The 22,094-nt window shown below is 41.3% G+C and overlaps 1 protein-coding gene across 1 annotated transcript; it reads left to right on the forward strand.

The window, feature by feature from the left end:
- The first annotated feature begins 7,322 nt into the window (after positions 1-7,322).
- On the forward strand, positions 7,323-21,817 carry RGR (retinal G protein coupled receptor). The gene is made up of 7 exons (XM_010400872.4): positions 7,323-7,540; positions 10,350-10,506; positions 11,225-11,346; positions 17,373-17,526; positions 18,092-18,209; positions 19,658-19,771; positions 20,679-21,817. The coding sequence occupies exons 1-7, from the start codon at positions 7,462-7,464 to the stop codon at positions 20,820-20,822; spliced, it is 888 nt and encodes a 295-aa protein (XP_010399174.2). The 5' UTR covers positions 7,323-7,461; the 3' UTR covers positions 20,823-21,817.
- The last annotated feature ends 277 nt before the right edge of the window (positions 21,818-22,094 follow it).

Below are 22,094 nucleotides of genomic sequence, written 5' to 3' on the forward strand. Positions count from 1 at the left end.
GATCATCTTTATGACCCTGCTCTGGACTTGTTTCAGCAGGTCCAGGTGCTTCTTTTGTTGGGATTCCCTGAACTGGATGAAGTACTCAAGGTGAAGTCTCAGAATGGAGCAAGCAGAAGAGAAAAGAGAGAATTAGTGGGGAAAAAAAGGAAATGAAATGAGATCCTTAAAACTGTAAGGGTAGATGTTTATGCCAGTACCTGCACTTCAAGGAGTGCATGAGGCAGCATTGATGAGTGGGCTGCAAGAAAATGCTTCTTTTGCTTATATCCATGCTTCCTCCTTAATTCAGGGAGATGGAAGAAATAAAACTGGAAGCAAAATCTGGTTACTGTGTTCAACAGACTATGAATTCACTTCTACACAAAATTCTGGTTTGTCCTGAAGCACTGTTTGCAGTAAAACAGCTTTCTAGATTTTCATGGTATTTTTAAGGCTTAAGTGTATTACCTCCTCCCAACTACTGAACAGTTACTCACTCATTATGCTATTTAATGTAAAATGAGCACTCATTAGATAATTTCCTTGTAAGTGCACGTGATATTTATTTGAGACTTTAAAATTAATACTACCTTTTGCAGTGCAGAGTAAAAGCAAAAGCATTTTTTTTTCATGACAGACAATTCCATTCCATAATGAAACTAGTGGGAGTTAGGCTCTTCACTTACATTCTGCACTCCAAATCATTAAAATTGTGCTCCGTGCTGTTTACTTAGGAAGGGAAGTAAACAGTTTCTTCTCTGCATCAAACTAAAAATATCAGTTGTAGGAAAGAACATACAAAGAAGCATTCAGCAAGTGTCATTCATCTGAAGTGTAAGAATTTGTTTTGCATTCCCTGAGAAGAACCAGATCTCCTGTTTATATTTTTGGTGTAAGTAAATGCAAAGCAAATGGGGTCAAAGTCTACTGTCAGCAAAGTTCAGCACATGGCAATCGTTCTTATCTTTCTTAGGTGGGGTTATAATTCAGAGAAAAAATTTTGCTTTGTATTTAATAAGATTAAGTTAATTATTTGACATTAGTTTCCATTTTTTTCCCTATATAGATATTTTGAAGCCAGAAATCACACAGAATCAGAAGATTCTCCTCATGAGCTCTAGAGCGAAACCTGAGTGACAAACGCAGCATGCTCCACTAAGTCACTCATTTTTAATATGGCAATTGGACAGAATTTATTTTTACTTCTTTTCTCCATATACTTAGAAAAATATGGCATAAAGCAAATCAAACAGCATATATTAGCATAAATGAAAGCCATAAAATACCTTATTATCATGATTTTGTATGAAAGATTTTATTAGCAGGCAACACAGACCAGACACTAAATCGTTTTCATTAGGTAAACGCATCTCCAAGAAGCTTCTGGCAGGGCACACGTTGTAAAGTGGAAAAACCTTCCCACTGATGCAAGTCGAGAGCACGTTAATGCGTTACGTCATTCTAAATTGGATCTTGCACTTAATGCTGATGAAGGCAGCTCCTCCAGACCTGTAGGACCGAAGTCATTAACAGGCCTCTGGACATGCTGAAGAGATAAAACAAACCCACACAGCTTTTGGCATGCAACATTACAAGTGGTGATTCTTTTGTGCATATTTACCTTGGTTGTCACAGCCGGTGCAGAAGAGCAGACGTGAGGGCAGACCTCTGGCCCACGGGGGAGATAAACTCACACACCTCCCTCATGAATGCCACACTTGACCCATTTCTGTCCACGCAGCAGCAGCCGCCCCACAAGGCCCCACTGTGGTCAGCAGTGCCCAGTGAGGCAAAGCCTGGCAGAGGATGGAAGGGTGTAAACCAACCCACCTGGTGTCTCCCTGTCTGCTCCCTCTGGGCTGAGGCACCGAGAGAGGCCTTGTCTTCACAAATGTGAAGTGCTGGGCATCCATGACACTGCTGCAGAACCTACAGGTCCCATGGCACAAGGAGCCCCTCAGCAAACAGTAAGGTAAGCTGGACACTAACTGGTTATCAAGGAGTTACCAAACATACACCTAGAATAGCATACATTCTGTCCAGCAGCATCATTCTCACTGAAAAAAAGTACTATTCTTCTCTGAGATGCCTCGGCCAAATACAAGTCCACTATAGTCCAGTTTACTGACTGGACATACCATGGTCATATCTGACATATTTTAAATGAGTGAAGCTTTCTTAGGTTTATATTCCTGGCCACATATCCCTATTGTACTTTCATTGCCTAAAATTCAGTACAACAGTTCCTTCAGTTCAACGAAATCAGCTAACTTTGGGCTTAGCATCCTTAGCATGACAGAAGGAGTCACGCAGCAATATTGCTGACTGCAACCACCTTTTCTGATTTGGACCTTAATAGTACTAGTCTAAGCCCTACGGATCACCTCTGCTTAGGAAACAGTGGCTGTTTTATTTTGCTTCTTCAGGCATGCAAGAAGAACTTCCAGCATTGTTTATCTGGCTCGTGAGTGCAGATGGAGCACAGTGTTTTATACAGCAACCCTCTGCCCCCTTGCCAGTCTGACAATCACCAGCTTTCCTACTCTGACTTACCTGAATACAGCCCCGAGATTTTGCAGGCTGAGTACATACCCTTGTGGCAGTTCTAGTAAATTTCCTGGAAGCTGCAAGTCTTACAGGGACCACGAGAAAAGGAAAGCTTTTACCTTGTGTATTTTTATTCTCTTAAGGTTATTCTTCTTTGCCCATTCCATCCTGTAGCAGTAAAGAAAGCATAGCTTAGACTAGATAATTAACACATTTGGGTTTTATATGAGAAAAAATTTAGATGTGATTAATCCCTCTAAAAGTGAACACAGATCTTACACTGAAGTTGAGGAAAGCTATGCAGAATTCCAGCTTAGGTTATGTTTGTGAGGGAAATATCAGCAGGACATCTGGGGAAACCCTGGCACCCAGACACTGGTAGAAGACTGCTAAGATGAACAAGATATACAATACCACAGTGGCAGGAAAAAAGACATGCTTATGTCGTATGTGCTCTAGAAGTTCATTTACATACATGGTCAGTAGCATAGACTCATTGAGGAATGGTTCAGAGAGAATCACATTGCTTGAAAATCAAGTTGCTTTTTACAAAAGCACTAATAAACAGGAGACCTGGTGTGCAAATCCTTTCTTAATACAAAGAAACATAAACCCTGCTTGAAAGCAGAGGGTTTCTTGATTACTGGGTACTGGTCTTTGAACTGCAATCCCTGGAGGAGTGATTCTTCTGCAGTGGAAAGGTCTCAACCCCAAGGGGGAACTACACTAACATTGTTAGGTATACCCTGCATTCTATAGGACTGCCTTCTCCTCCAAAGTCCTGAAATATGTCACTATTCAGCAGAGAGAGATAGAATATTTCATTATACTGTGAATATGTATAGGACCCTAAAACTAGTAGGCTGACTGAAAGCAAAACACATTTATAGGTGTCTAAAATGCATTTTGAGGGACGGGTAACAGATATGGGCAACAATTATATATATTTGATAACAATCATGATTGGTACATCCAGCAAAGACTAAGAAGTCTAGGATGCAATAAATGTTCTAGTAACTTCATTAATTTTCTAGCCTGGGTGGATATACACGTATTTATCAAATCTGTATTCAATTTACAGTGAATTAAGCTACCTGTCTCTAGAGAGGTAACTCAAACAGTAGAGGCAATGCTCCTCAGCTCTACAGCAAGTTCTCACTCTCTAAAGACTGAGGTGCAGCAGTGGGCAGGAAAGCCACTCCCAGTGCTGCTGGGTCCCAGGCACTGCATCCTCACGGAGCCAATCACAGGGCTAATATGTGACATTTGGGGAGCACGTGATGGAGCTGTGTCCTTTTTTTGAAGAGCCTTTCACACAGCATTGCTCTGCCTCTGCCGTTGCCCCTTCTGGCTTTCTCACTTCCCACTGAGTTTACAGCTCCTTCATTTTCGCTCAGCATGGCCAAGGAGCTTTCCTGGCTATTATCCCTGACCTTGAAGCTCTGTACTTGCAAGTAAGCCCTTTCCTCTACCTTCCTCTGCACAGACAGCACCTCCCACCCCTGGTCCCCATCCTGCTCTGGGTTCCTTGTACCCTCCCCACCACACCTGGGGCTGCCACCCTTGCTCCAGAAAAGCAGAGGCACTGGCTCCTGCCTGCCCCCAGCTTCCTTGGCCCTGCCCAGGCCTTCACCACTACATCTTCTCCAACAGCTCTGAGGCAGCTGCCGAGAAAATCAGATTGAGCAGAATGTTACACTGCCAGAGTGTTGAGAAGAAGGGTTTTTATGTGGGCTGCGGGCATTTCCTAAGGGCTGATGCCTGTCCACACACTGGTGTGATGATTTTTTCCATGCTTCTTCCCTCCTATGGCCAACATGAGGCACCTATTTACAATCTGGGTCACAGTCCCTATCACTCCTACAAAACTGAAACAAATTTACACAACTGCAACTGGAAGGTCTCCAGACAATACGCTTTCTGTTTCCTTTCCTTGGCAAGAAGCCTTTCCCATGAGGACCAAGATTACCACTCATTTCTGTGCTACCAAACTGCAGTTCTGGGTGGCTGCATTCCCAGCCTGCTTCTGCTGAAATGTTGCAGTTTTTCATTTAAAGGCATATTTCAACATTAAAAGTCAAATTTGGCTAAACCTGAATCAGAAGAAAGGATTAGGATGGCAGAGGAATAATAATACATCAATTTAGCAAAGTTCTTGCTGTGAATATAAATACTGCATCAGTAATCAGCATTGATTGCTTGAAGAAAATTCAGAGTGCATGAGCACTCTGTTATCTTTGCACTGCACCTTTTCTTGTTGTGCTTGTACCAATGCATATTTTACAAAGATTAATATGCTCTCACCAAATCCATACAGTTCTATGAAACCCATAGGGACATCTGGCAAGAACTGATCACATCTTTTTTCTGCATATTCCTTGCAAACAGATTAGTAACCAGTGAAATATTCTTAAGTGAGAGGGTAAAAGAAAATGGATGTGTTATTGATGCAGAAAGGAAATCAGTGGAATTCAAATTATGAAGTTACAACATAACATCAGGTTGAGCAAAAGACCTTTCCCCCTGAATTTGGAAAGAGCAAGTAGCTGTTGAAAGAGTGCATAAAGTAGAAAGGGATCACTAAAAACTTCATTGCTAAGGAGTTAATGAATGTCTTTGGCAAACCTGTTATCATTTGCATGTTTTCCCTGACTTCACAGGAATACACGATGTGAGGTTATGTCTTACATAAAAAGGACAGAAAGGAAATGAATGCAGCTTTGTTTTACCGACTGGAAAAAGAACTATCATCAGAAGATTCTATCAAAGTCAATAATTTATTCCTTATTTGCACCTCCTCTTTGCTTGAAGAAAACCATTTATAACCTGAACTTACAACTGAAGTTATACCTTGTATCATTCCATACTATCTCAACGTGCCATTAGAAAGTCAGCTTAACACAGCATCAGCAAAGGCATTAAGAGACCGATGCATATAGTTTCTGGTGACATGGATTTCACTTCAGTCAGATGCTGAACCACCCCTGGAAAGTTTGCCTATGACTGACTTGTGTAATTAGACTCTGCACTGATACATTAAATGAGATTTAGACATGAAAATTGTTAAGATACTTGAAGAAAAGCAGTCAACAAGTTAATAATAATCATTCTAATAAAGGTCTGTTAAATTCAAGGGGGCTGGAGGGTAGTAGCCTACTTTCATGGAAGAAATAGTTTTGGAATGAGCAAAGTCTGCCCCACAGACTTTAATACATGCCACAAAAACTACCAGCAGTGTAACACATTTGGGAGATTTGCTTGGGAGTGAAGTACAGTGGCAGGAAACCAAGAGTACCTGACAGCCCTCAGGAGGGCAGTTCAAACATCTGTGTCCTTTATCCCCAGTCTAGAAGAGCTGTGCAGCTTTATGTTGACAAGCATTACAATGATCCATCCATTTTCAGAACTATCACACTAGAAAGATTTACAGCACATTTAAAAAATCTAGCACTAATTTTTTGCAAGAACATACAATGGATCACTATTAAAACACAGGTTTGGATCACTCATTTGCCCTGCTAGGAGGCAGGACTGTCACCTTCTTTGTCATCAAGACATGTAGGTGAGTGAGAGGCAAACATAACAATGGATTTATGTGGTGCAATGTAATTGTAGTCTGCTTAAACCACACATCTGTATAGCCTAACATATATCATGCCCTCCTGAATTCTACTTCAAAATCCAAGAGCATATCCATCAAGACAATTACCTACATCAAAAAGAGCTGTAAATTGAATACCAGAGATCAAAAAACACAGCAAGATGGTTTCACAACAGCCTTGAAGCTCTAATCAGTTCTCCTGGGCATCACAACCTGTAAAGTACAGATTTCAGGAAAACTGCAAAAACCCACCACTATTTCAACCAACAGCACTGACCACAAATGCACCTTCACCATGTAGTGAGGAGACCTGAACAAGCTCTGATGGCATCTGGAGCAAATTCACACTGCCTGAAACCTCAATCAACTGGGAGCCAGGTCAGCACAGTGTGGGGCCTGAGATGGGGGAAGCTAATATCCCCTGTGCTTCAGCTCCCTTTTTGCTCCCATTTTGCAGTAGGATTATCAGGATGAAGAAAGTTATGGATCAAGGAGGCAACGATCATGCTAGTGGCACCTTGTTAAGTCAATGAGCTGGAGGCTGGACAGGCTGCACACTGCACATACTCCAGAGCCACTGTACATACTCCAGAGCCACTGTACACCCAGACTCCAGTCCCCAAACATCTCCAAAAGGACAGTAAGGTGATTCCTGTGAGTGCTCACCACTGAGCAACTCACTCACATCCCTGTATGTTTAGGGCCCCAAATCAGTAATTTGTGTTTGCCTTTAAACAGGCTGTGCCAGTGTGCACATTAATTTAAGCCTCAGTTACAAAGAAGAAATATGTTAATATAGAGAACAGTCATTGCCAGAAAAATACGCTGGCCAGTTTCTAAAAACATGTGTGAGGGGAAGATCCACAAGCTGCAGAAATTATTGGTTCATACTTTTCCTCTAATTATCAACTCAATGAGTGCCCCTTTGTTTTTCAGGTCACTCCCCAATTACATGTTTCCTTTGTCCCACAACCTTTAATTCTTTTCCAGTGTTGCAAAATTAACTGGACAGGTTTCTTAATCTTGTGTCTACAAAGAACTTGTTGTAATTGCAATGAATGCTTTCATTTTGCTGGTGTCTGAAATACGATTTGCAGGGGAAGGGGGAGTGTGGGTTGATGCTATTCCCATCATTAATAACATTCCTGCAGGGATTGTAGTGGCAGGAGAAAAAACCCCAAAGCTTTTATATAATAACAGCATGTGTTTGCACGTGAGCTGCTCCTTTAAGAAGCCTTGGGCTACTGAAAGTAGAGGGATCCAGAGAAAAGGCAGCCCTACAGCTATAACAGAGGGCAGAGGTTAAATCTTTTGGCATATTTATCATAAAAATGGCCACTGCACACTCTCTCCCTGAAGGCTTCACTGAAATAGAAGTGTTTGCCATTGGCACTGCCCTGCTGGTAGAAGGTAAGTTCGGTGTGGGACCTTGGCAGCAATAAGATTTTTTCCTCCTATTATTTTTGGTGAGAGGGGGAAAGGAAAATTGAAGTAGACAGCAGCATTTGTGGTATGCTGACCCTGGTTACTGTGGCTACATCACCAGTACTTCTGGTGAGTAAATCAGTGAGCTGCAAGCTCTATGCATAGCTGTGGCAGTGAAGTACTTGCTACTCAGCTCTCTTTTCAAGAATTTGGGATGTAAGTTTTTGGGGGATTTTTTGACTTTTAAAGGCAATTTTATCTTCCTCTGGGGAAAGAAGTTGAAATGACTGATAATCTCTCAATAAAATTGTACTGCTTGTTTTGTGGGTTGTGATGGCTGTCTTATAATCGAACATGATAGCTCCAAAAAAACCTATAAACTGTTAGCATACATCCAGACTACATTAGTAGCACTTCAATTAATGGCTGCTGGGTAAAAGGTAACAAATCATATCAATTTAATTTAGCGACTGTGATCTTTTCTTGTGATATGCCACTTGTTGTGAGACTGCAACAGAACTGTGAATTTTTATCTACCTGGCAGCTAGGAAAGGCTTATAGCTGGGATTATGCTGGTGTCAGTCCCAGGGCCTGGGATCCCGTCCTGCATAGTGCTGCTCAGGGGGGATGTGGGAATCATGGGGCCCAACAGCAGAGGAGGAGAAGCTGTAAGCACCACCAGAATGAGCTCATTAGCTCACCCCATGAACATGGACCAAGGGTGCTCACCTTCCCCTTGCAGCCAGGCTCGTATCTGGCCGCAAAGGAAAGCTGGAAATGCTGTCAGACACTCTTCCTTGGAAGAGAAAGGAAAAAGCTTCTATTTCTTGCCCAGGGGCAGGCTGCTGCCTAAAGAGAGTCCAGGGCTAAGCCTGGCTGATAGTCCCTGAGCCATGTGCACAGCCTGGCAAGGCCTGGCAGGTTCTGCACTCCAATCCTGAGGGGTGGGAAGCAGCAGGAGGACAGGGACAGCACTGGGTGCTGGCAGGACCTGCTCGTGGCACCACAGCCCTGCCAGCCCTGACCTGCGCCGGGGTCTGCAGCCTGCTGGGGACCTGCAGCTGTGGAAGTTCAAGCAAAGCACTCCCTGGTAACCTTCAGTTTAAACTAGCTATAGTCTAATACATTTATGTTTTACTAAACACAAGTATTTTCCATTGGGTTTTAGGCAGTATGTGCCCAGTAGATTGGCAATAAAACTTTATTATTGTCATTTGTGTTAGAAGACCAAGCTAAATAATCAAGGATTAATTCACTTTCTGAAACATTCTGAGACAAAGGCAATAGGACCTCTCCTTTTTTTATGGCAGCGTCTAAGTGCAGTTTGCAAAAAAAGGTTGCGGTGAAGAGCTACATTCACTTTATTAAGTGGGCACATTTGCTGATCTAAAAACAAAAATTCAAAGCTTTTTTTTTAATTTAGTAAGTTCTCTATTTGTACACTCATGCTGACCTTCAAGATAGCAGAATCTGATAAAGCCTGAGGCTTCCAAAAACAGGGAAAAGATAGAAAAAAAAAAAAGCTGATATAGTAATAACTCTCAGCTCTACTCTAAATATGCTCAGAACATATCCCTCCTAAAGGCTTCTCTGCATTTGGGAAAGCTGACAGCAGTTTTACCCTGTGGGTGGGAGGTAATCTGACAGGGAGGAAATAAAAACAGCCGATCTCAAATGGCTCCAAACTTTTCTCCTGGAAATATTTTGTTAAATGTTGTGTAATGATAGACACACATCAGCTGTTACTATGGTTATGCCATCAGCCATTAATGCAATTAAGGTAGAAGCAGGATTTTTGACGAGAAAAAAATCATCCATCTTATGTAACTGCAGAATTAAGACAAGAAGCATAAGTAACTACACTACTTTACAGAATTAGGGGATATGGATTTTTTCTGTGCTACATCATTTCTTTTTCCAAGAAGAACACAAAGAAAAAGACATAGTGCCTCTCATCTAACCGAAACTTAGAGACTGGATGTTGAGTCAGAGCCTCATCAGAGCTAAAATAATTCAGGTCGCCTTGAAAAGGGCATTAAAGGACAAAGCCTGAGTTTAAACCAGTGAAGGATGGATTTCAGGGTGGCACAGCTCTGTGCTGGGTGAATAGCTTGGGTTGCTTGGATCCATCCCTCTCTGAGTACCAACATAAACTTATTTTTTTTAAATCTATCGGTGACTGCTTTTCATAATTAGATTATTCCTTTTCATGTATAGTCTATTGACATGGGGCAGTAATGAGATTGAGCTGGTGTGATTCAAGCACTGCGTAGACTTGCCTGAGACAGAAGCCCAAAGGGAGGCAGGCTGACTGAAACATAGCTGAGGGATTTCTGTGCTTAAACAAAAAAGAATGTTTTAATTTATATTAAATACAAACCTTTTCTCTATCAAAGTCAGGCCTGGATATGTGTACACCAGCAGCATGTGCAGGCTGTCAGCTCTCCTGAAAACTGCCTCCTCTACATCTCCCTTGCTCTGAACCCTGAACCACGTGTCCCTGCATGGAGCCTGACAATCCAGTTTCTCTTGTTATAACAAAAGGCAGAATTACAAATACGATCAAACCAGTTCTGCCCCACATGACTGATGAAGTCTGAAGCACTGGCTTGAGCTGTCACCTACAACTTTTCTGAAAGCCTTTGTAACTTGCGTGCAGACTGACCACTACAGATCTATTCCCTGAGCATAAGATTCCACTTTAATTACTGTTCTCTCATCAAAGAAAACAGCAGCGTCATTGTAGATATTTTCCATGTCCAGTTGAATCACACCAAACAATTCTGTCTTTCAGCCCTGCTTGGTTTCTGTCTCAATGGCTTGACAATTATTTCTTTCCGAAAAATCAAAGAGCTCCGAACTCCCAGCAATCTTCTGGTTCTCAGCATTGCCCTGGCCGACTGCGGCATCTGCATCAATGCCTTCATCGCTGCCTTTTCCAGCTTCCTCAGGTATGGCAGAAGGGTTTTCCTGAAGCATGCTCAGGAGAACCACATGAAAATTAACAGCTTAAGTTCTAAGAGGTCTAACTAATTAAATATCGCTCTTCCTACCATAACACGTAGCCAACCTTCTCATTCCCTCAATCTGAAATAGCAAAACAAAACTCTATGTGGTTCTACCAGGCAAGTAGAAAAGCAGATTTTACTGCATATAATTATTGACAGATTATAAGACTGACTAGAGAAGACATTTAACCAGACAGCTTTACCAGTTATAGAAGCTACTTGAGTATCAAAATATCACTTCACTAAACCTCTAGATTGACCCCAAATTTGTCTGCAAGTCTGTATCTATTTGTTGTGTTGCACTGACTTGCACAAATTGACAAATTGGCTCCTCACAAAGAGGGCAAATCTTGAAGACCTAGATAATTGGATGAAACGTACATTTCAAATTTAAAAACCCCAACTTTTCAATACAAAGATGCAGGGTTATATTTTCTTCTCAGTATTAAGAATACAAATTGCTGTTGTACTGTAAGAGACACCACAGCAAGAAAAATGCTGGCAAATGCCTAAAAGCAAGCACAGTAACATCTTTCACAGTGTTTCTCAGACAGATAGCATAAGCACAGGCTATCATTTTACCCTCTCTGTTAATGCAATTTCCAAACATGTCTTCACCTTTCTCTGTCGTTTTCTTAATATATTCCTTGTTTGTTGACAGATACTGGCCCTATGGCTCCGATGGCTGTCAAATCCATGGATTCCATGGCTTCCTGACAGCACTGGCCAGCATTAGCTCCAGCGCTGCCGTCGCCTGGGACCGATACCATCACTACTGTACAAGTAAGGGCTTCAATTTACCTCACAACCTTACCCACATCCTGCAAAAAGCTGGCTTAGATTTCTGAGAATCAAAGCAAGCACACAGTTATTATTTGTGTATCTTATATATAAGTTTGTTTATCTTACACACTAGATAGAGCAAATATAAAAAGTTTCTCCAAAGGACCTCTTCCCATACATGAGGCAATCATCAACCACCTGCAGGAGACATTTCCTCATCATCATCGCATCCAGTTTGTGACCCTCTTGCCATGCTTTCTCTTAACCCATTGGTAATCTTTAAAACAAAATCCCCCCAAAAAATCCAACTCCTCATATTGAAGAAAAATCTATTCATCTTGGGCTTTCATCCAACACCCTGCTGTGCACCAAACAGATCATCATGTCCATGCAGAGTTTACTAATTATAGAGAAATTTGGTGTAAGCAGAGAGCTGCCTCTGCAGAGATGGTGACTGGAACAGAGCCCATGCAGAGGCATGATCGGGCAGACAGAGTTCAGCAGCCCCTTTGTGCAACACACAGGTATTTTGGGGTGCAAGAGACATCTATACCCACACAGCCTTTCAGGCACAGCCTACATGTGATTTTAGCAGCAAATGGCAAAACACACCCAAACCACACAGGGAATATAGTCAGTCTGATGATCCTGCTGAGGGTGAAAAGGCTGCCAACATTTTTGTTCTGCAATTTTTACAGGAATTCAGCTCAGGAAAAGATATGTATTTTTTCATGTCTAGACAAAGGCCCCAAATAATGCAGGCTGTGAGCAAAATCCATACTAACACCCCTTGGACACTGAAATGCATTTGGAGCTGGGAGAGGAGCATCTGTATTTTACGAGAGAGCCTGAAAATAAGCATGTCTGGGAAAGACATTTTACTCTCTGCCACATTGGCTTTAATGCTTTTGTGTCATGCACTCCTCCAGTCAAGAGCATACAGTACATTAAGAGCACAGGCAGAAGAACCCTAAGGGCACAAGCTTCTTTACTTTGCTCCAATTGTTACAAACTGATAGCCAAACATGGCTCCTATAGTGAACATTTTGAACAACAAAACAAAACCAGAAACCCAGAAGATGCTCATGCCCTGTGGTTATTCCAGTAAAACCAGCCCCTGCTAGTTCAATTCTTCACATGCTGATTGCAAAAAAGATTAAGTCATATTTCATAGATACGCCATACCAAGCCTACAGGCTATACTGTGTTCTCAATCCATACATTAAACTCCTGTTGACACTGGTGAGAGTTGCATGCCTGTACAGAAGGTACAAAATAGCTTTACCTAAAAATCAAAGCTATCAGCCTTTTATCTTCATTCCCCAGGATCTGGTACTCCTTCCAGACTCAATTACATCATCCCCAGGCTTTTTTGTTATGTCCAAACTGTTTCCCAAAAACAACTTTGTTGTGGCATTCCTCAGCTTGGCACTTGATTATCCACTATCCATATTTCTGGGAAGAAAGAGCTGATGAGAATGTGAGAGATTACTATGATGATAGGATAACTTGGAACTTTACAACCATTCTGTATGCTAATAACACAAATTTGCTCACCAACATTCTGAAAATTGACCAGGTTTTCAGATTTGGAAGTCAGCACAACCCTAAGTGACAAAGCACTACCTTTAAAGTGTATTGGTAACTAGACAAGTCACCCACCAGAAATCAGGTTGACATTGCTTGGCATATGGAAGAAAATAGTATTATCACCCCATATGACCGAGAAGGTCAAGATATTTTATTCTCCCCTCCCTTGTTTTTTTTTAACTTCCAGGCAACCATACTGGGCAACTCTCTTTTCATCCCCTAAGTGTGGTTCTGGGGTTTATGAGATGCTACTTTCACAGCAAAGAGGAGAGAACTACAGAAATAACCTAAAACTATGCAATGAGAGTAGAAAAAGCAGGGGATTCCGAAGGGCATCAATGTCAATCTCTAGCAAGATGGGAAAAAAAGCTCTTAAAATTTGATCATTGGGGGCAAAGGAGAAAACAGAAGTAGTTTTATGTAAGTGCCTGATGGTGAAGAAGAAAAGCACAAATTCTGAGGAAGCTGCCTCTCATCAGCCAAGTATTCAGGAGAGAAGGTGACAGTTCAAATCAAGGTAGACATTGTCAGTTCTCCCTCTCTGACCATTCGTGGTGCCATCAGAAGCTTGTGAAGAGGAGAAGGATCCTGGTCAGTTCATAAGTACAGCATACAGTTACAGAATTAAAAGGAAAGAAAAAAATACCGAAGATTTTTAACTTGCATTTAAGAATTATGAGGAAACAGTAAATCTAAAGTGATTTATATCAGTACTTCTCTCAATATTTTAAAAGAGAAGACAAACAAAACTAGCAGGGATTTCACAGCAGCACTCAATTTCAAAAAGTAGAGTTATAGTGACTTTTATCTAATCCTTAACAACCAAGGTAACCTGGGTTGCTCCAATTGAAGCTGTCAGCTCTGTCAAATTAGGAGTAAATCCTAGACTCCTGTCACACTGCAGCCACCCTGCCACATTCCCTTCATCTAGCTTTGCACCTGTATCAGTTTTCCCTGACAAGATGTCAATGTTTGTACAGATCTTGCATTTTTCTCTGAAGCAGGAGGCAATCACCAAGACAGTTCTAAGATCATGGAGAACCACAGGAAAAAAAAATCCCTTAATTAAGTTATTTTAAAGAGCTTTTTATAATTATATGCACAAAAGTAGCTGTTACACATTACAGCTTTCTTATTCCTACAAAAAATGAATACTTGTGAGCACCAGTGACTGGTGCTTTTTGCACTACAGATGAAGTAGGTACTAACACCTATTTTACTTATGACTGATATATATTCTTAATTAGCAGATTTTCAGATATTTCTGTCTTTGACAAACTTAGCTAATTTTAAATTATGCATGCCATAAAGTTTGGTATAAACCATACTGTCCTGGAACATATTGTAACTTAATATTATACAGTTAATAACGTAACCATTTGCAAGAATGAGGAAAAGGGACTTTTTTCCCCTCCATCATAGAAAATCCTGTTGACCTTTTACTTGAGACACTGCTTTTGAACAGCAGACTGAAATCTAGCTGAAAGTTAGCCACAGTGTCAGAGATGAATTTTTCACGTTGCAAAAATCAGCTAAATGTTTGAATAAATCATAAATCTTAAAAAAAAAAAAAAAAAAAATCATAAATGTTTCCACAAACTAAACATGGAGATATAGTTTATGATTATATCACTAAAAACTGGCCATCATGATCAAAAGGATTAAGGTTCCCTGCTCTATATAGCACTTCCTAAAAGTTCAGCTTTTGGCATTACAATTTTAGTAATCTTTGAATGATGGGGGAGCACTCTTTCTGTTCCAAAGCAATTAGAGAAATCATTTTAAATTCCCTGTATTAATATTTCACTGTGTGGAAAAGAGAGGCTTCCTTTTTGCTTTTGAAAGAGAGAAAACCAGAGCACAAGAGCGATTAGACTTAAAAGGACCAAACTGCCAGCACTGGGCCCTAATTAGGAATTATATCTGTAAGCATATGCTGAACTCCCTACATATGATTTAATTGAATTAGGACCTACACGGCTATTACATTAAATTTTATCAGGCCAAGAGAAGGCATTTAAGGTAAAGCAATGGCCTACTGTGCACAAAAACCACTGAACTGCTCTCAACTTGAGCTCTTGCTCTTGGCTTTCTCAGGGGAGGACAGTTTTGCCACGTGAACACAGCAGGATTCTTTCACTGTTCTTGTACTGAAAGCGTTTTTTCTGAGTAAAACCAAAATAATCTCAAGCTTGTGTAATTTTACATTCACACATTTTTAGCTACTTCTGATGTGTGTGTAAATATTTTCTGGAGGGTCAACCAGCAGCTGATTTCACCAGGTCTACTTTACCATTAATCTCATTTTGCAAAAGGTCAAAGCCAAAAGGAAAAATTTAATTTTGTTAGTTCTGATTCTCTCCTCTTCGAGCATCGAAAGTAGGCCCCTTAAGTGTGAGAGGAGAGAAAAGATGAGCTCAGCCCCAGAAACGAGCTTTCCAAAGGCAGGCTGTTGAGACATGCCTGGTGCCAGCCTCCATTACAGCATAGTTCTTTTATTCTGCATCTATAAGAAAATTATGATCCCTAACTCCCATGGAAAAGTAACTAAAATAAACTTTTCCTCACAGTTTTTCACAGAAAAGGCACAAACACTAAAGTAAGAAGGTGCTTAGGCTACATTGCTTCTTTGGACTGGGAGTTTAATAATAATTACAAATTACTAAAAAGTTGCACTTGTATTTCTAGTCTCCTAAATCAAAAGCTATTATTTTATTTTCATCTATGTAATTCTAGAGTCATATTATGCCAGTACTACAAAGCAATATTTAAGCCTTTGCAGCCAAAGTATATCTTCTATGTAGTAATCATACAAAAGACAGATATTAGTCCTTATTAATAATTCTTCATTAGTAATTATTCCAAAATAATGTTTTAAATTACTAAAAAAGTAAAATGTTTTTTGCAACTACCAAATATAAAACCTAGACTATTTCATACAAAGGATTTTAATTCTCCTTTGTATTTAAATTGCAATGTGTACAACTGTCTTTTCCCATTATTAATTTTGAACACCTGCACCAAACGAATTTTCCAAGTTGATTTTTAATGCAATTCAAACTTTAATTTTTTTCCCCTGAAGAACCTCTGGAAGATAAGAAAAAGGAGAGGGATGGAATCAGAACTCCTGTAAAAGGGCAGTTTCACTAACACCCTTTATTTTCCTTTTTTTAAAATATACAAGAACAGTACAACACAAAATAGCTACTGTAGAGTTTGTGGTTCCTCCTGGAGCTGCTCCCTTATGGGGATCTCCAGCCTATGAGGCCCCCACATGTCCTTCACCCACGAGTCAGCCACGTGTGACCCCATGGCAGGGACTCACCTCATGCACCTCATCCCCCGTCCTTCACCTCTGAGGGAAAGTTCAGAATTGGCCTGAATCTTCCTGCCTCCTGTCATGATGCTGCTGTCTAAGGGCAGACAAAAAGACTGCTTCCCAGCCTCAGTGAAAATTGCATCACTACTTGTCCGTAATGGGAGATTTGATTAGAAAGGAGTGCTGAGGAAAGTCACTGTTCTCCTTGGTGGTGCTGCTGGCGTCATGGGCTGCTCAGCACAGCCATGATGACAGACGTGGGCCTCTGTAACAAAATTATCCAGACCTTTTTACATGCAAGCAGCGAGACTAGCACAACATCCTGCAGCAGCAAGGAATCCTGACTGCCTTCTCCATGAATAAATACTTCCTGTGTCTTCTGAAGTTTCCAATCTTTCATTTCATTTCATTCCTATGGTATTTGATGGAACTGGATGAGATGGGCACAAGGGAACACTTTATTATAAAATTAGAAAAAAAATTACTAATGCTGAGCTTCACATTTCCTAGGATAAGTGATGATCTTAGGGGGAAAATTACTTGTCCAGCAGTAGTTTTAGAACAAGCTCTGTTGTCAGGTTGTATATATATACACACACATGTATATTGATGACCAGTAATTTTAGAAAAGGGTGTATTAGATATCCCCACATGCCCTGCACTCCTGGCCAGGCAGGAAGGAAGTAGGCAGGGGCTGGGGAGTGTGTGCAGAGTCACGTTTCTGATCTGACCCACACTCTGCAATGGGACTCTGTTTCTTCAAACGCTATTTATTGCATCACCCTGTTCATTCTACTCTCTGCCTCATCTGTGTCCTTAAACACATTCCCAAAACACAAGAATATAATGTTCATAACAGCAGCTGTATCTCCAGCGTGGTGCAAAACCGAGCAGCAATACAGCGTTTGTCCAAGTAAAACACACAAAAGGGAAGTACAGTTTGCTGTTTCCTAAAAGCTTCCTTCATATTTTATGCAAGACTGATTCCTCCAGATTCGGGTCAGCTTCAGGATACAAAACACAGACACTTGCTTGTTTCTGCCTGAGGCCCAAGGGCCTGACAGCTGTTTCCAGTGGTTTTGTTCGGGACATGGAGAGCGTCTTTTCTCTTCCACAGGGAGCAGGCTGCAGTGGAGCACGGCTGCCTCCATGATGGTGTTTGCATGGCTGTTTGCTGCCTTCTGGTCCATAATGCCCTTACTGGGGTGGGGAGAATACAACTACGAACCCCTCCGAACCTGCTGCACCCTGGACTACAGCAAAGGGGACAGGTGAGGGCCAGGGCCAGCTCCCACAGGAGCAGAGTGGAGGCTGTCATCCCCTAGGATGGTCTCGGTGGCACACAAAACCCCCAGCTGTGCCCACCACTGTTGCTGGGGGAGATGTCCCTGCCCAGCAGCTGGGACAAGCCAGGCATCACCCAAGGCTGCCTGGACTTGCATGGTGGCATGTGGAACAGCTAAAGTCAGCTTCCTCTGTGGGAAAGGAGGGTGCTCAGCTTTCTGAAACTTCCTCACTCATCTATACACTGCATCTCTTCTGGGTTTAGGGCTTGAAACTCTTTCAGAATGCTTTTGGCTTTATGCAGTCCAGCACAGATGTCCACGTAGGGGTGTTTGAGTTTAGAATACAAACAGCTGTTGTGATTTTCGACAACACAATCCATCCCACACACAACAGCATGGCTTAACTGGCCATCAGCAAATGCTGCACATTGACAAAACTGGTTTTACCAATTTAAAAATACAGTTTGGTATATACTTACAGCAAGTTTACAGAGATGCACTCAAGAGAAATTAACACCCTCTTTTTTCTTTCCCTCCTCACCTTTTCCAGAAACTATGTCACATTCCTTTTTGCTCTGTCCACTTTCAATTTCATGATCCCAGGCTTCATCATGATGACAGCTTATCAGTCCATACACCAAAAGTTCAGGAAAACTGGGCACTTTAAGGTAAGAAAGCTCCCTCAGCCCCTGCAATCACCTTGCCTACATCCAGTAGAGACAAAGTCCTTAAAAAAAACCAATTTCTTTCACAAAGACTTTGACTCAGCTCCTTCTGTGCTAACCCCCCAGTGCTACTTAAGTAGGAAGGTAGAGCAACACAGGATGAGGCCGTTCAGAAAGTTCACGGAAACACCATCCTTGGAAATGTCAGCATTTTACCAGATGGCCACATCTGCCCTGACCTAGTGCTGATTCCCCATCAAAGAGGGAGTTGGACCAGTCATCCTGAAGATTCCCTTCCATCAACACTGGTCCAACTCTCCTCAAAAAACAAACACAGAGCTTACAGAATATTTGCCAATAGCATATCAATATTTATCCAGAGAAATTTATCTCTGGAAGGATTGCTGTTTCCTGCTTTGCTACAGGCCTTTGGTTTATGGTTAAGGAAGTCAGACAGAACTGCAGCTCTGCAAGGAAACACGCAGGCGCCCCATGGGGGAGAAGGGCCTGCACGTACACACTGTGTTTACACTTGGCTGAGGAAATTCAGAAATCTTTATGAGCTGGAAACAAAGGAATAGTTCTGGTGTGGCAGGTTTATGGGAATGTAATGTGGTGATTATATGAGTTGTTTGCTGAGGTGCAGGCCATACAGTCTGGGGCACTACACATGGCTGGTGGTCACAGCCTGACCCATGCACTCAGTAAAGACAGTCAGTTCTCAAGAGAAATGTTATATCGACAGAGACAGCCAGGCAGACTTGTTTGTAGCTGACTGGAATAAATACATGTGCCCTCTATATATTTATTGAACAAATCTTAGTGTTCATTATTATGTTTATTACTTTTTTCCAGAGAGTTTAAATGCACTAGAATGTGATTTCTTCCTCACGATATTCTGTAGCTGTGCAGACAAGTTACAATACAGAAAATTTAAGGATAAAATTATCACTTCCTTAGTCATTAATATTTGTAAGATACTTGGGAACAGCTGGCCATGAACACCATGGATAGGGCCCTAGCATGAAGGACAGAGGAATCTTACTACCACAACACAGCTACTGCATGCATCTGTTGCACCACCATAGCAGTGGCTTCACACAGTTTGTCTGCGAGACCATCTAAGAAGTCAGCAAAATATCATTCCTTTTAATCTGCTTTTCGATTTTCACATTGCTCTCTCCTCTCAGCAGCAATTACTGGCCACGGCTTCTATATCTAGCACACACTGATTTGTCTGATATACCCTAAGGTGTTTTGCCACCTCTGCCACTCCCCACCCATGCCCAGGATCAAGGCCTTGGTGCTGCTGCACTGTGCTATCCCATATCCTGTTGGCTGATCCTCTCCTGCTGCTGAACACAAACCACGGTCTCACAGGACCTCTCCCACCCATTTGTTGTAGCGTGTGATTGTGAAACAAAAAGAAACCTATTGCTCTTGTTTTTCAGTTTAATACTGGTTTACCATTGAAGACGCTGGTCATCTGCTGGGGTCCCTATTGCCTCCTGTGCTCCTATGCAGCAGTGGAAAATGTGATGTTCATTCCACCAAAATACCGCATGGTACGTCGGTGCCACCTCAGAACCCAAACGATGGCATTCTCCTTACTCTCCTCTCTCTGTCTCTATGAACAATGCCAGTTTACTGATAACTGGGTTTACCTGTAAAAACATATGTAAGAAGTAGTCCTTTTCCTCAAAGCATTCTGTTCATCTACCATTTTTTAGTGAAAACAGGTAAGCACAGTGATATAACAGGCATTGCATTACTGCTTTGATCAAGCAAAAATGTAGGAAGTCGGGGTATTTTTCTTCAGCATTTAGTCAGGGGTCTGTAGCCTGTACTGTTCTATGCCATGTAGGAGCTTTTTGTGGCACCAGCTCAGAATTTACAGTTATAAAGAAACTGTTTGTCTCATTCATATTTCTAATACTTCTCTCTCCTCAAGGAAGCTGTAATTAATCACTCCTAAGGTTATGCTGCCTCATTTTTCCCCTTTCTTTTATGAGTCTTGGCTCCAAAACCACTATTGGGACTCAGTAATATCCCATCAAACCTTTCAGCTTTCATTCAGTGCCCCAAAATCAGCCCAGTTTCAGGTCACCAAATGCATTACTGTAATCAGTATCCCACATTAAATGTGTTAGCAACATCAGCCTCTTCATCCATCGGTCCAAAGGTGTCCATGGCACACCTTCCACTCCTCCTAAGTGTTTGTATTCACTCTCAACTGAACTATCCCTGTTTCAGGCAATGCCAACCAAAATTCTTCCTCCTGGAGACTATAATTTCCTGAGTAGGACTTGCAACCAGCCAAACTGCTTTAACTTCTCCTCTCTCTGGGAGTAGCAAGCTAATGCCATTGGAAACAGGCTTTTTTTTGGTAAAGGGAAACTGAACATAGGCTGAAATCAGCCCATTGGCTTCTCGGTGTGTTTTCCTAGTAATAAATATTGTGTCTCATGACAGATTCCTGCCCTTATTGCCAAGACTGTGCCAACAGTGGATGCCTTTGTATATGCCCTGGGAAATGAGAACTACAGAGGAGGAATATGGCAGTTCCTCACAGGACAGAAGATTGAGAAAGCAGAGGTTGATAACAAAACTAAATAATCCATTATGGCATTAAACAAAATTACTGTGAGTACATCGCTGAAAGCAAAATTCAAGAGAAAACTGAGTGCATTCTCTGATATGTATGTGCAAAGGTGGTTCCACATTGGAAAGGCTGTGCATTGGCTACACACAATGAAGGATGGAAAGAAAGCCCTCCAGATAACTGTCCAAACCATCATGAGCTGCTTGTCAAACAAGCTGCCTTAAATCCATGTTGATTGTCATCAGTCTCATTTTATATGTCACTGCGAATAAAATATGTGCTGGAAAGCATTTATTTTCTCCTCATAAAAGCTATCATAAAGCTCAGCAAATTAACTGAAGTAGGATATTCATTTATCCAGTGAGGCCTCATCAGAACAATCTGTGCAGGTTGTCCATATGGTAATGTCTAGATTACTAAAAGATTAAACCAGTAGCCAGTATTAACCACGTCTGTATAAATAGCTTGTTCATCTGAACAACTCATTTTCAATGCATCCAGAACAGGAGTTTCCAAATTTCTATCATGAATCTGACATCCTAGTTCCATAAAAACATTTTAGTGAGCATATTTCCCCAGTAAGGAATATTAGCTTGGCTCCCATTCAAATGAATCACTGGGTGACATTCAGCTTTGTCACACACTAAACTACATCAGATTTTGCAGCTGCTGCCTAGCAGGACAATCAAAAGCTTATAGTCCATCATAAACATTCATCTTTTTGTTGAACATTGAGCGAGAACTAAAGGGAGGTATGAGTCAGATTCTGTTCAAAAAATGTCATAAGAATAAAAATTAACTTCACATCTTCCGTTAAATTCCCCTATGGTCTACGTAAGTGAAAGCAATCACTGAATCAGTTGTGATTAAAGAGTCTGAGCAATTAAAAAGTCACTTTCATGATTATCAGAATTCATATGTATTTTAAACTACCAGAAATGTCCGTTTTAAACACTTGTATTTGCTCATGTTGCTCATATTGCTCATGGAATGAAAAACTGTCAGTTGATGTTGTCTGGTATTACAAGATGCGTCTCAGAATTGCCCATTTGTAAAAAAATACGTGCACAACACAGATTAGGAGAGATAGTGTGTACAAAAAAAGCAAACCTAATTGATACTTACAGGGGTCATATGGTTCATTTCCAAGCATTGACAGTGAAAGGGGTTTTGAAACTAACCAAGGAAAAAATTGATCCATCCTTTTGATGCCTTCCAACATACTTAAAGGGAAACCAGTTGTTTATGGGTTACAAAAGGGTAGATGGTACAATCCTGAAAGCTAA

This window comes from Corvus cornix, chromosome 6 (assembly GCF_000738735.6).
Source record: "Corvus cornix cornix isolate S_Up_H32 chromosome 6, ASM73873v5, whole genome shotgun sequence".
NCBI lineage: Eukaryota > Metazoa > Chordata > Aves > Passeriformes > Corvidae > Corvus > Corvus cornix.